At 48.3% G+C, this 14,699-nt stretch overlaps 1 protein-coding gene across 1 annotated transcript in view; it reads right to left on the bottom strand.

Moving 5' to 3' along the window:
• LOC138525687 (butyrophilin subfamily 2 member A2-like) overlaps positions 1 to 14,699 on the bottom strand; it is a 130,191-nt gene that overhangs the window by 59,902 nt on the left and 55,590 nt on the right. The window contains exon 2 of the mRNA XM_069635770.1: positions 1,589 to 1,644. Within this exon, the coding sequence (XP_069491871.1) occupies positions 1,589 to 1,640 (52 nt within the window). The 5' untranslated portion in view covers positions 1,641 to 1,644. The remainder of the gene's footprint in view (positions 1 to 1,588; positions 1,645 to 14,699) is intronic.

A 14,699-nucleotide genomic window follows, 5' to 3' on the forward strand; every position in this document is an offset into this window, starting at 1 on the left:
AAGGAGCAGAAATGTCCTCCATGAAAATCCCTCCAGTTATGTCCATTCGTCTAACAGCGCAATCTTAAGCCCATATGTGATTCTCAGGATAAACTTCTTTTTGGAACACTCGATTGCGCGTCCCAAGGAAAAGCAACCGTATGTCACATTAATTCACTTCATTTGTGTGGAGAACGTGCTTAACTTGTCTCAAAGTTTATCAAATATTATCCCGTTCCTAGGTTTTTCCCAGATCCGGTACCGAGTAAATCGGCTGATTAATATCTTCTGATATTTCAACATTCACTTGCCTCCTATATCGACTAGGAGTATTCCTGCAGTGGCACGATTTTTGATTTAGTAATTTTTTATACTCATCCGGTTTTCTACTGCAAAAGGCTCAAAGTTTTTTATTGTATAAGGCTGTATTTATTTATTTCACTTATTATTCTTTTTTCTCCTCTGTTCTGCACTCTCCACTTCTCCCCCTTCCACGCACTTTCCCCCTTTTCCCTTCTCCATGCACTTGCGCGTTCTTAATGTCACTGGGCCTTGTAAGATCATTGTTTTTATTTTTTTTGTTCTCCCTTGATCCCCTCCCTTTGCTTGGTTGCGCTCTGAAACACTTGTGTACGAGCGTGATATAAATAAAATGTCATATCATATATCATAAAGGAGTTGACTGCCCTTTGTGGCCCTATAGGAGTCAGGAGTATGGTCCAGAATGAACTAGGTCATCCATGTAGGCTGGAAAACTCAGCCTCAGTTGACCCAGCCTAGGGGGGAAGGAGTTCATCTGGTCCCGATGTTCTCCAAGGCCTGAGACGTACAGGTTAAAGAGCAGATTGCTAAAAAAGCAACCCTGTCTGTATCCCCTGGTTGTCTCGATCCTGGTCGATATGAGGCCTTCATGTTCAATCTAACAGACATACTAGAGTAGGAATGTAGATAAATTAAAATAGACAACAGAGCAGCTGCCAATTCCCACCGTTCTAATTGACAGCAATGCCGGGATCTCGTCACATAATTAAAGGCCGCTAACACATCTATACGGGGGCATCTTTTACCAATCCTGCCTTTGTAAACAAGAGATTATACATCTATTCAATGATGTCCCAACCTTACTGGGAAAACCGGTCTGAAATGTAAGCAGTTCTCCTGACTGCAATACTCATGATTGGAGTTCTTTTAACATTGGAGACGCATAAATGAGGCTGCCCACGACCATGAGTGTTCTCGACCTGTATTTACAAGGGTTTAATCTGTCACCTTTCTTGTAGATAGGAACTATACAAGCAATGGACAAAGTTGGTAGTGTTATGTTTGGTTAAATAAAGAATTCAATATTCGTGCCCATAGTTTTGATGCCCTCTTTAGAAAGGTGTTTGTTGGTACATCCAGACCCAGGGCCACATGTGTGTTCTATACTTTTCAGCATGAGCCCTTTTGAAAGTGGGGGCTTTTTAGCAGAGCCCACTTTCTGACACATACTACCACCACCATCATTGTGCAGAGCACACATCTCAGATTTGCACAACTTCACAGATGACAATCTTTCACAATACAGACTCTAGTTTGTTATTCGAGGGGAAGGCTTGTAGACACTGACCTGCTTGGTACAGAAGTCCAGCGATGCCGACAGCGATCCAGAACAGAGACATCCTCCTGTAGACAAAAAGAGAATCTACGCATGAGTGGCACTGAACAGGTCCTTGCTCATAACAGCCTTTGCCCCACCAGAAAACAACAGCCTGCAATGCTCCCCGCCTTATAAAATGTCTGCCCCTGGGTAAGAGGCCCCTCAACTGCTTCCACGGCTCATTCACAGTGCACAAGTGTCTTTGCCCCCTCATCTTTCACCCCAAGGCTCGCGATAGCGCCGCCTATGAGCAGCAGGGCTTTTTCTCCTCATCGTCTAATTCCATGTTCAGCTGCCACCAAGTGACTTTGTCTCTCCCCACAAAGGCTAGAGTGCTGATCTCCTTCATATTATCTGCAACCAAACATAGACATCAATTTGGACTTGAGGGGCACCCAACTGCTACCCATGGCTGTTCCCTTGAAAAATTGAATGTTGTGTTTCCAATCCATGGATCCAGTGGAAGTTTCTGGGAACGAAACCTGGTTCTTAAAGAGGCATATTTGCTTTTTTGCACTCCCAATGCGCTTTCCCTCTCTTATCCCCTCAAGAGTCACCTATTTACTGTTCAGGGGCCTATGAAGGAGAAAGGGTTGATGCAGGATGTGCCGGCCACACATCCCTGGCTGCACTGCACCCTTGCCCCCACACCCAATGCCAGAGACCATATATAACTCTTCCGACCTCCCTATGGAAAAGGGTGTAGGCAGCGGAGAGGGGAGCTCCTGCTCCCCCTGCTGGGCCAAGGATTCTGTGTGTAGCTGTTCACTGCTCTCTGCCTGCCGGCCTCCAAAGATCGTCAGGACATCACAGGCGAGACACTGGCAGTAACTGGGTTCTTGTCTTACTATGTTAACACCTGAGGATGAATTTAGCTTGTGATGACCATACTTGCCACATAACTGACGTAAAATGTAAAGTAAAGCTTTGTGTTGTTGGGACTAAATATTTTGTAGGAAGGCCTAGCTTTAGCTTCTTCATTTATTTAGACAGTCAAGACGCCATTTTGAACATAAATAACTTACATAGGATAAAGTATCAGATGATGGAGGCTGTGCCGGGGTGAGGATGTACCATATGCAGGGGTTAGTGGGTTGTGGGTATGCTTGGTGATGGTGGGTAAGGCAGGGCCTAATATAACTAGAAAGGTGATTGGTGGAAGGTTTGGAATTCATCTTAAACACTGGCAGTGGGCAAACCTCCACATCACTTCTAGAGCCTATTTGCGCCATTGCAAAAGGTGACCAGCCATATGCAAATCAGTACTGCCTCCAATGGGAGCAGTCCAGCCCAAAATGCTAAGCCACGTCCCCTCTGCACAGAAACACAAGTAACCCCAGACATATGCCAGCCTTGTTGGGCCTCATCGGAGGGGTGAAAGGTGGTTCCCTACGGCGCAGGGAGCAAGGAACCCCAAGACTGGGCATAATCGCGCGTACATCCAGAGACAAACTAGAACCAACATTGTGATAGGTGAAAGCTTTTGAACGGTGTGGAGGGTTGCCCGGAGCAATGCCATAGGTCATGAGTCATTCAAAACTTTGGAGCCATCAAGCTTCTGTTCTGCTTAGGTCACCCATAATGGGACAGGTACGCCCAGAGGTGGGCCCTGAGCTTGCTGTAAATAAGGACACAAGCAACACCCCGCCCACAATGCCCAATGAAGCTGAAGCATGTCTGGGGTTGCTTGGTGCCTTGTGCGGAAGGGATGTGAACTAGCAGTTTGAGCTGCAGTGTATTCTTTAGGGTGTGACCAAGACAGAGTTGTATACAGTCTTTCCACTTCTGTGATGGCAGGGCAGGTGGAAAATCGATGGTCTGCACAGGTGTCCAGACTCACGCCAGAGGTTATTATTCATTTACAACTTTCCAGCCATCCCTCTTCTATTTTGCTAAAGTCACTATATGATGGGTTATTTATAACGCACTTAATACCCAGAGGTTTCTAAGCGCGGACCCGGGGATCGAACCTGTGTTGTTCTGTGTCGTTTTGCTTCCAAGGTGAGCACATTGCCCCGGAGGTATCCTCCCAAGACCACTCCATGCTGGGACTAGTTCCATTATCTGTTTGCATTCCTGAGTGGCGTAATGTCAGGCGGTTAATGAGTGCCTGTTGGGAAGCGGTGGAGCGGGGGTAGGAGATGATCCCTCACTAGCTGGCAGGTGGTGTTTGAGTGGTTTTTTAAGAGCTCCACTGGTTCTGATGGCTAGAGGGGTGGGGGTATTCCAGTGGAGGGGATCAAATAGGGAGTGGGAGACACATAAAGGTTGAAGCAAGAAGAAGACCTCAGAGAATGAGAGGGAGAGTAAAGAGAGGGAGAGTAAAGTGATATGCAGTCAGCAAAGTATTGAGGGACACCGAACATTGAGAGATTGGTAGAATTGGTGGAATTTGAAGTGGGAGCAATTGTGCATGGAGGGCAATACAGCATGGTGCCTTTAGGTGGCACATTGCTGCGTTGTGACCGTGGGTGCAGGTGGGGGAGATTCTGAGTAGCTTATTGAGGGTGCTTGTGGTGATATTGAAGTCTATGCTCAGAGGGGAGAAAGCGCAGAAGGGGAGGCAGAAGAGTAGTCTAGCTTACTGAGCACTGAGGGTAGAGGTCAGGGTCTTGGCTGTGATGTGTGAAGTGGGCAAATCTTTCCTATATTGAGGAGGTTGATCCTAGGAGCGGTGGCAAAGAAAGTAATGCATTGATGGAGACTAAGGTTGCTCTCTAAGAGTACACCAGGTTTGCGAGCCCTGGGGATGGAAAGAGGAGGCTAGGGGGGAAGAAGATGGGAGAGTGGGTTGGCGTTGGAAGGCTGGAGAAAGATCACTTCCGTTGAGGAGTTTAACATCAGGCAGACCGCATCCGTCTAGTGTCAGCTAGCTGCCACAAAAGTGGTAACGCATTCCCAGACAGCTGGGGTGAAGGAAAGAAAGGAGAAAGGGACTTGGTTCACTGTGTGCCCTGTAAACTGTGTGCATATGCTGCTTGCCCCGCTTCCCGCCGAGTGCCGCTCTTAAAAGTTCACCGCTCCTTGCCCAGCTTACCACCTTCCCCAAGCATTCACAAGGCACAAGACATAGCTACATGCCTTTTGCTTTTTCTGTTAAAAGAGCTATTGATTTGTCTACATATTCTGGTATAGATACATTTATTTTACCCCCACTATGCAAGGGTGACCTTTCAAATCTATGAATTTGCCCTCTAAGGATTTTGCATAAGCACATGTCATGCTCAGCCCTTGCTAGTTTAGCATTGGTAACATTACCCTTTCAGGGGAGAGCAATATTGCAACATCTCTTGGTTGCCGTGCAAAGGATTATGGGTAGGGGCATGTTCTTAACACTACTCAGACATAGCATTAGGGCAACAGACATTCGGGTCATTCCAAACAGCCATGCTTTTCAGACAACCTACAGACTTCCCGTTTTCAGAGTTCCTCAGTGTATTGGTAACTCTAATAATGTAATGTTTCACTGAGCACTTTGCAGGACTCCAGTGAGATTTCACACTATATTTTGGGAGGTTCGTGGTCAAATGAATTTTCTGGGCGAAGGTAATTTGCATTGGCAGTTGGGGTACGCTTTGGGGGTGAAGGGGAATACGTTTTAACTCTGGAATAGATTTCTTCTGCCAGTACGCAGTTATTTCTTGATAAAATATGTTTTCCCCCTTCAGATCATATTACTGTGGCTCCTTCCCGTGCTGCTGCTCTGCTGGTATCACTAATCCCAAAATATCAGTGAAGCTTCGAGGGTGGAAGCAGGACACCCATGTCTCAATTATTTATTTGTTCCTTTATTCATTTGTCCGTATTTGCTCTGCCAGTGTTCTTCTTTGTCGGTATATGGCAGGTTTTGGGGTGTAAAAGTAGCTGGCACGCCTTTTACCTAGGGTTGGGGGGGGGTGCTGGTTATGAGTGACTGCTGTCACCGCTCTGCTCTTAGGGCAGTGCAATGTTGATAGTAAGCAGTGACACAGGACTTCTGATTATTATACCCTGTGGCGCAGCAATTCTGACGCAATTATGCTCCTGTCTCTTAAACTATAAGAGGCCCATTCTCCTGGCCTCTGACTTACTCTTCCTAGTGGCACATGAACTCTTAATGGCATGTTTTCCAGCGCACTCCTTTTCGCTGTTGCATGGCAACGGGTGTATCATGTCTGAAGTTTCTGCCAGCATCATAATGATGTGAGGATGGTGATGTGATAATGATGTGTTTATTTATATAGCGCCTTAATCCAAAGCGCTTTACAGAGCACATATTTACATACAATCCCACCCAACCGAAATTGGTACTCATCTATCAACCTCAGAAGGCTGAAAGGCTGATTGGGCCTTGCCGGGATTCGAATCTGCGACCTGCAGTTCACGCTCAAATTGCAGCAGCGAGCGCTAAACCAGCTGAACTATCTTACCGGCATCCGAGTTAAAATAAGCAATATTTGTTCTTTGTGGACCACATGGTCTTTTTTTCCAGTTCCCTTAAACACATTCTGCATTGCCTCTGAGAAATGAATAAGCAAAATTGTGTATACTGAGCACACAATGCTTTCTCTCGGCATACACACATATTTCCACCTTTACAGGTGTACTTTTTGTTTGTTCTGTGGCAGATCTGGTATTCTTGCATTGTTTATGAACATTTGTTTTTTTTGTAGCCAATAAATGTGGGTAAAGTGCTGTGAGAGGCCCCTTTTACACTGATTCTAGACGAATGCAGCGATTGGGAGGGGTAAAGGGAGAGTGCAGCGATTGGGAGGGGTAAAGGAAGAGTGCAGCAATAGAGAGGGGTAAAGGAAGAGTGCAGCGATTGGGAGGGGTAAAGGAAGAGTGCAGCGATAGAGAGGGGTAAAGGAAGAGTGCAGCGATAGAGAGGGGTAAAGGAAGAGTGCAGCGATTGGGAGGGTTAAAAAAGAATGCAGCTAGGGGTAAAGGAAGAGTGCAGCATTTGGGAGGGGTAAAGGAAGAGTGCGGTGATTGGGAGGGGTAAAGGAAGAGTGCAGCAATAGAGAGGGGTAAAGGAAGAGTGCAGCGATTGGGAGGGGTAAAGGAAGAGTGCAGCGATAGAGAGGGGTAAAGGAAGAGTGCAGCGATAGAGAGGGGTAAAGGAAGAGTGCAGCGATTGGGAGGGTTAAAAAAGAATGCAGCTAGGGGTAAAGGAAGAGTGCAGCATTTGGGAGGGGTAAAGGAAGAGTGCGGTGATTGGGAGGGTTAAAAAAATAATGCAGCTAGGCGTAAAGGAAGAGTGCAATGATTGGGAGGGTTAAAAAAGAATGCAGCGAGGGGTAAAGGAAGAGTGCAGCGATTGGGAGGGTTAAAAAAGAATGCAGCTAGGGGTCAAGGAAGAGTGCAGCGATTGGGAGGGTTAAAAAAGAATGCAGCTAGGGGTAAAGGAAGAGTGCAGCGTTTGGGAGGGGTAAAGGAAGAGTGCAGTGATTGGGAGGGGTAAAGGAAGAGTGCGGTGATTGGGAGGGGTAAAGGAAGAGTGCAGCGAGGGGTAAAGGAAGAGTGCAGCGTTTGGGAGGGGTAAAGGAAGAGTGCAGTGATTGGGAGGGTTAAAAAAAGAATGCAGCTAGGGGTAAAGGAAGAGTGCAGCGTTTGGGAGGGGTAAAGGAAGAGTGCAGTGATTGGGAGGGGTAAAGGAAGAGTGCGGTGATTGGGAGGAGTAAAGGAAGAGTGCAGCGAGGGGTAAAGGAAGAGTGCAGCGTTTGGGAGGGGTAAAGGAAGAGTGCAGTGATTGGGAGGGTTAAAAAAAGAATGCAGCTAGGGGTAAAGGAAGAGTGCAGCATTTGGGAGGGGTAAAGGAAGAGTGCGGTGATTGGGAGGGGTAAAGGAAGAGTGCAGCAATAGAGAGGGGTAAAGGAAGAGTGCAGCGATTGGGAGGGGTAAAGGAAGAGTGCAGCGATAGAGAGGGGTAAAGGAAGAGTGCAGCGATAGAGAGGGGTAAAGGAAGAGTGCAGCGATTGGGAGGGTTAAAAAAGAATGCAGCTAGGGGTAAAGGAAGAGTGCAGCATTTGGGAGGGGTAAAGGAAGAGTGCAGTGATTGGGAGGGTTAAAAAAATAATGCAGCTAGGCGTAAAGGAAGAGTGCAATGATTGGGAGGGTTAAAAAAGAATGCAGCGAGGGGTAAAGGAAGAGTGCAGCGATTGGGAGGGTTAAAAAAGAATGCAGCTAGGGGTCAAGGAAGAGTGCAGCGATTGGGAGGGTTAAAAAAGAATGCAGCTAGGGGTAAAGGAAGAGTGCAGCGTTTGGGAGGGGTAAAGGAAGAGTGCAGTGATTGGGAGGGGTAAAGGAAGAGTGCGGTGATTGGGAGGAGTAAAGGAAGAGTGCAGCGAGGGGTAAAGGAAGAGTGCAGCGTTTGGGAGGGGTAAAGGAAGAGTGCAGTGATTGGGAGGGTTAAAAAAAGAATGCAGCTAGGGGTAAAGGAAGAGTGCAGCGTTTGGGAGGGGTAAAGGAAGAGTGCAGTGATTGGGAGGGGTAAAGGAAGAGTGCAGTGATTGGGAGGGGTAAAGGAAGAGTGCAGCGAGGGGTAAAGGAAGAGTGCAGCGTTTGGGAGGGGTAAAGGAAGAGTGCAGTGATTGGGAGGGGTAAAGGAAGAGTGCAGCGTTTGGGAGGGGTAATGGAAGAGTGCAGTGATTGGGAGGGTTAAAAAAGAATGCAGCTAGGGGTAAAGGAAGAGTGCGGTGATTGGGAGGGGTAAAGGAAGAGTGTGGTGATTGGGAGGGTTAAAAAAAGAATGCAGCTAGGGGTAAAGGAGAGTGCAGCGTTTGGGAAGGGTAAAGGAAGAGTGCGGTGATTGGGAGGGTTAAAAAAAGAATGCAGCTAGCGGTAAAGGAAGAGTGCAGCGTTTGGGAGGGGTAAAGGAAGAGTGCGGTGATTGGAAGGGCTAAAGGAAGAGTGCAGCGTTTGGGAGGGGTAAAGGAAGAGTGCAGTGATTGGGAGGGTTAAAAAAAGAATGCAGCTAGGGGTAAAGGAAGAGTGCAGCGTTTGGGAGGGGTAAAGGAAGAGTGCGGTGATTGGAAGGGCTAAAGGAAGAGTGCAGCGTTTGGGAGGGGTAAAGGAAGAGTGCAGTGATTGGGAGGGTTAAAAAAGAATGCAGCTAGGGGTAAAGGAAGATTGCAGCGTTTGGGAGGGGTAAAGGAAGAGTGCGGTGATTGGGAGGGGTAAAGGAAGAGTGCAGCATTTGGGAGGGGTAAAGGAAGAGTGCAGTGATTGGGAGGGTTAAAAAAAGAATGCAGCTAGGGGTAAAGGAAGAGTGCAGCGTTTGGGAGGGGTAAAGGAAGAGTGCAGTGATTGGGAGGGATAAAAAAGAATGCAGCTAGGGGTAAAGGAAGAGTGCAGCGATTGGGAGGGTTAAAACAGAATGCAGCGAGGAGTAAAGGAAGAGTGCAGCGTTTGGGAGGGGTAAAGGAAGGGTGCGGTGATTGGGAGGGTTAAAAAAAGAATGCAGCTAAGGGTAAAGGAAGAGTGCAGCGTTTGGGAGGGGTATAGGAAGAGTGCAGTGATTGGGAGGGTTAAAAAAGAATGCAGCGAGGGGTAAAGGAAGAGTGCAGCGTTTGGGAGGGGTAAAGGAAGAGTGCGGTGATTGGGAGGGTTAAAAAAAGAATGCAGCTAAGGGTAAAGGAAGAGTGCAGCGTTTGGGAGGGGTATAGGAAGAGTGCAGTGATTGGGAGGGTTAAAAAAAGAATACAGCTAGGGGTAAAGGAAGAGTGCAGCGATTGGGAGGGTTAAAAAAGAATGCAGCGAGGGGTAAAGGAAGAGTGCAGCGTTTGGGAGGGGTAAAGGAAGAGTGCAGCGATTGGGAGGGTTAAAACAGAATGCAGCGAGGAGTAAAGGAAGAGTGCAGCGTTTGGGAGGGGTAAAGGAAGGGTGCGGTGATTGGGAGGGTTAAAAAAAGAATGCAGCTAAGGGTAAAGGAAGAGTGCAGCGTTTGGGAGGGGTATAGGAAGAGTGCAGTGATTGGGAGGGTTAAAAAAGAATACAGCTAGGGGTAAAGGAAGAGTGCAGCGATTGGGAGGGTTAAAAAAGAATGCAGCGAGGGGTAAAGGAAGAGTGCAGCGTTTGGGAGGGGTAAAGGAAGAGTGCAGTGATTGGGAGGGGTAAAGGAAGAGTGCAGCATTTGGGAGGGGTAAAGGAAGAGTGCAGTGATTGGGAGGGTTAAAACAAGAATGCAGCTAGGGGTAAAGGAAGAGTGCAGCGTTTGGGAGGGGTAAAGGAAGAGTGCAGTGATTGGAAGGGGTAAAGGAAGAGTGCAGCGTTTGGGAGGGGTAAAGGAAGAGTGCAGTGATTGGGAGGGTTAAAAAAAGAATGCAGCTAGGGGTAAAGGAAGAGTGGAGCGTTTGGGCGGGGTAAAGGAAGAGTGCGGTGATTTGCAGGGTTAAAAAAAGAATGCATCTAGGGGTAAAGGAAGAGTGCAGCGATTGGGAGGGTTAAAAAAGAATGCAGCGAGGGTTAAAGGAATAGTGCAGCGTTTGGGAGGGGTAAAGGAAGAGTACGGTGATTGGGAGGGTTAAAAAAAGAATGCAGCTAGGGGTAAAGGAAGAGTGCCGTGATTGGGAGGGGTAAAGGAAGACTGCAGTGATTGGGAGGGTTAAAAATAGAATGCAGCTAGGGGTAAAGGAAGAGTGCAGCGTTTGGGAGGGGTAAAGAAAGACTGCAGTGATTGGGAGGGGTAAAGGAAGAGTGCAGTGATTGGGAGGGTGAAAAAAAGAATGCAGCTAGGGGTAAAGGAAGAGTACAGCGTTTGGGAGGGGTAAAGGAAGAGTGCGGTGATTGGGATGGGTAAAGGAAGAGTGCGGTGATTGGGAGGGGTAAAGGAAGAGTGCAGTGATTGGGAGGGTTAAAAAAGAATGCAGCGAGGGGTAAAGGAAGAGTGCAGCGTTTGGGAGGGGTAAAGGAAGAGTGCAGTGATTGGGAGGGGTAAAGGAAGAGTGCAGTGATTGGGAGGGGTAAAGGAAGAGTGCTGTGATTGGGAGGGGTAAAGGAAGAGTGCAGCGATTGGGAGGGGTAAAGGATGAGTGCGGTGATTGGGAGGGGTAAAGGAAGAGTGCTGTGATTGGGAGGGGTAAAGGAAGAGTGCAGCGAGGGGTAAAGGAAGAGTGCAGCGATTGGGAGGGGTAAAGGAAGAATGCAACAAGGGGTAAAGGAAGAGTGCAGCGATTGGGAGGGTTAAAGGAAGAATGCAGCGAGGGGTAAAGGAAGAGTGCAGCGTTTGGGAGGGGTAAAGGAAGAGTGCGGTGATTGGGAGGCGTAAAGGAAGAGTGCGGTGATTGAGAGGGGTAAAGGAAGAGTGCAGCGATTGGGAGGGGTAAAGGAAGAGTGCGGTGATTCAGAGGGGTAAAGGAAGAGTGCGGTGATTGGGAGGGGTAAAGGAAGAGTACAGCGATTGGGAGGGGTAAAGGGAGAATGCAGCGAGGGGTAAAGGAAGAGTGCAGCGATTGGGAGGGTTAAAGGAAGAATGCAGCGAGGGGTAAAAGAAGAGTGCAGCGTTTGGCAAGGTTAAAGGAAGAATGCAGTGATTGGGAGGGGTAAAGGAAGAGTGCGGTGATTGGGAGGGGTAAAGGAAGAGTGCAGTGATTAGGAGGGGTAAAGGAAGAGTGCAGCGATTGGGAGGGGTAAAGGAAGAGTGCGGTGATTGGGAGGGGTAAAGGAAGAGTGTAGTGATTGGGAGAGGTAAAGGAAGAGTGCAGCGAGGGGTAAAGGAAGAGTGCAGCGATTGGGAGGGGTAAAGGAAGAATGCAGCTAGGGGTAAAGGAAGAGTGCTGCAATTGGGAGGGTTAAAGGAAGAATGCAGCGAGGGGTAAAGGAAGAGTGCAGCGTTTGGGAGGGGTAAAGGAAGAGTGCGGTGATTGGGAGGGGTAAAGGAAGAGTGCGGTGATTGGGAGGGGTAAAGGAAGAGTGCAGCGATTGGGAGGGGTAAAGGAAGAGTGTGGTGATTGGGAGTGGTAAAGGAAGAGTGCGGTGATTGGGAGGGGTAAAGGAAGAGTGCAGCGAGGGGTAAAGGAAGAGTGCAGCGATTGGGAGGGGTAAACAAAGAATGCAGCGAGGGGTAAAGGAAGAGTGCAGCGATTGGGAGGATTAAAGGAAGAATGCAGCGAGGGGTAAAGGAAGAGTGCAGCGTTTGGCAAGGTTAAAGGAAGAATGCAGTGAATGGGAGGGGTAAAGAATTGCGTTCAATGTTTGTATACAGTAAGGGTTGTTTACATTTTCTTAATCTGTTGTTTCATCTTTTTGATATGCATTTTTCACTTGGAGAAACATGATTAGAGCGGACACTGAGGGAACATTCAGGGTCATCAGTGAAAAGGTAGTTTTGAAAGACAAAGGATTGGATGAGTTTACCCAGGGAGGGCGAAGTGGGGTCGCCCTACGACTGATCCATATGGAGTAGCCTCGGCAAGTGGCCGGAGAGGCGGAGTCGGAGTTCCATGAGATGGACGTGGAGCATATAGAGAAGGTATTAGGCAATCCAGCCAAGGTCATGACCTTGAAGTCGAGCGAGGAGAGGGTTTGAAGTAGAGAGGGATTTTCTACCATGTCGAAGGCACCAGGCGGATCGAGTAGGATAAGGATGCAGGAGAAGTGAGAGTGGCGGGCGATTGACAGAACATTGCACACATGGACAAGAGCAGTTTCGGTGGAGTGTTTACTTTGAAATCCTGGTTGGATTGAGTGTGAGCCTCGAGGTAGTACAGAGTGTGCGAGCCTCGAAGTAGTACACCGTGTGATTGAAGATTCTGGAGGTGGGGGGTCTGTAGTAGGAGGGATTGCTGGGTGCAGCAGTGGGCTTCTTCTGGGTGGGGTCTGCAAAGAACTCTGCAGACTCCGAGAGCGCTCTGTCTGACAATAGCAAAGACAGGCGTATATATGTACAAAACACGTCATCAGAACCTACATACTATAAGGGGCACAAGTTCAATGGGATTGGGTGGCGATGACTAGCTATAGGCGCTGCTGCGATGTGGTTGGTCTTGGCTGGAGGACGTCACTGGTCAGCCTCGTGGGTTGGGCTGGGCCTGGCAGGTCGGCTGAGTTCATCCGGGCGGTGTTGTTGTGCCATTGTGGCCAGTGTCAGAGATTAATGTCTTTTCCTGACTTATTTGCCCTAGGCCATGCACACCGCAGTCATTCAGTTATTGCAATATTATCTTCTTTAGTAAATCTTTCAATGGGTTATTCTACAGGTTAATGCAACACAGGAGGAATGCACCTTGTGAGGGGTTTGATGGCGATTCATCAGTACATGGTTACCAGTGTCCTGTTGACTGGTCTCAGGGCATAGGACGGGCGGTACATGCCTCTCTGTCTTGTTAGAAGTCGTTATGAATGAGCTGCTGTATGTTACCACAGTATTGGGTGTCCTAATTGTACAGGGGCCATAAGTCTAAGGTGATCCGGTGGGTTGTGGGGTTTAAGAGGGGGCACCCGGATTTGTGTATTCAGGCGGAGGTTTACTGCTGTGCTGTAAATAATGCAGGTGGCAGGCCGTGGCCTTGGGTGCTGCAGAGGGGACTACAAATCTTTGAAGCGGCTCCAGCCTAGTTGGGGGAGGTGGAGCAGCGCGGCGCGGGCCTCTGCTCTCTTGTTTGGCAGTCTTCGCAGGGTGGCAGGGGGAATGGCCTTGCACATATTCACAAAGGTATCTTCCTCGTGTGTTGCCGACTTTAGGTGAAAACATCATAAACATTTGAACACTCTATAATACTCATTTGGATCACTCGAAAACATACATTTTAACTTTGCTAAATGTCTCTCAAATATAGCCAGTCTGAGCACATTATTTGTACACTGTGTTTTAACAACTACAACATTTAGTTATATGCATATACATTTGCAGTAAGTGAGGTAGTAGTGAGGTTGGTGGAGCACAGAAAATGACTCGCCACCGTACGTGACTGTAGTGGCACATGAGGGGCTTAGACATACACGCATGACAGGTGCATTCTCGCGCGTCCTTCACATGAGCCCTCTGTATGGTTACATTCGTCTTCCCTTGCACTCTAGCAGCATTAGTTCGGTTATGGCGCGGGACCACGGGGTGTAAGCTTTTCAAGGATACACATAACGAATAGTCCCCTGGAACGCTCTTTTATTGTTAGCACACAACTAAAGTGGTGTGGGTTCTTCATTGCTAATGTCATGTAAGCATGCGTTCTACCATGTTTATACATTTTACAGGTTTCCTTAATAGAAGAAGTTTTGTGGAGAAATGCACGCTTTGCAAGTAGTCTTGTCATTAATATTTGGGAACTTTTGCTTTTATCCGAGGACCGTTTTACAGTTCTCTTTTTCACCCAGGCCTCGCTGGCCGGGCCATGCTGGGAGCAGTGATACACTGCGGAAGGTGAAATGTTACAGTGTTAGTATCTTACACTAGCTCATGTCCGTCTTGTTCGTGGGAACGGGCTCACAGCGGATCTGCCAGGGAGCTGCGGCCACAGGGATAATTGAAACTCTCTGAGGGTGGGGGCCACGCTACAGTGCGCTGAGCTCACACCATCTTTAATGGTCAAAATGGTTTCTGAGGCCAGCTAAATTCAATACGTGTGGGCGATGTGTTCAGCAGGTGAGCCCTCCACCACCTGGGCCCTGGTGGTACGAGGGGATGCCCGATGAGCCATGGCCCTCACCTGGGGAAGGGATGTAGGCGAGGGGGGTCTTTTGGACCAATCCTCCCCTACATTTCCCCCCTTTCGTTACTTAAGTAACGAATTCTTTAACTCTTCCAATCTCCTACACTCCTCTTCGTCAATGATTGCGTCATCCCATGCTGGTGTGCCTTTTATGGGCATCCACGCTCTGCACACCCCCCTTAAGCTCTCACCCCTCCTAGCATATTCATCTGGGGTACAGGTCAGGTATATACATCCGCCCTCTCCTTCCAAGTCTACCCACACCTCCTGGTACCATTCTAGTATACGGGGCTCTCTGATGGTGGTATTCCACAATTTGTCTACGATATCCTTGTCATGATACCTGGGCACTAGCTGATACCTGGGTGTGTCATCAGTTCCTGTCTGTACCTGCACTTCCTGCATAGTTTGTATTGTACCACGGGTGTTGCCTATTGTCACCATCATCATTGCAC

The sequence above is a fragment of the Ambystoma mexicanum genome, chromosome 7p, assembly GCF_040938575.1.
Source record: "Ambystoma mexicanum isolate Mex_15411 chromosome 7p, UKY_AmexF1_1, whole genome shotgun sequence".
Taxonomy (NCBI): Eukaryota; Metazoa; Chordata; class Amphibia; order Caudata; family Ambystomatidae; genus Ambystoma; species Ambystoma mexicanum.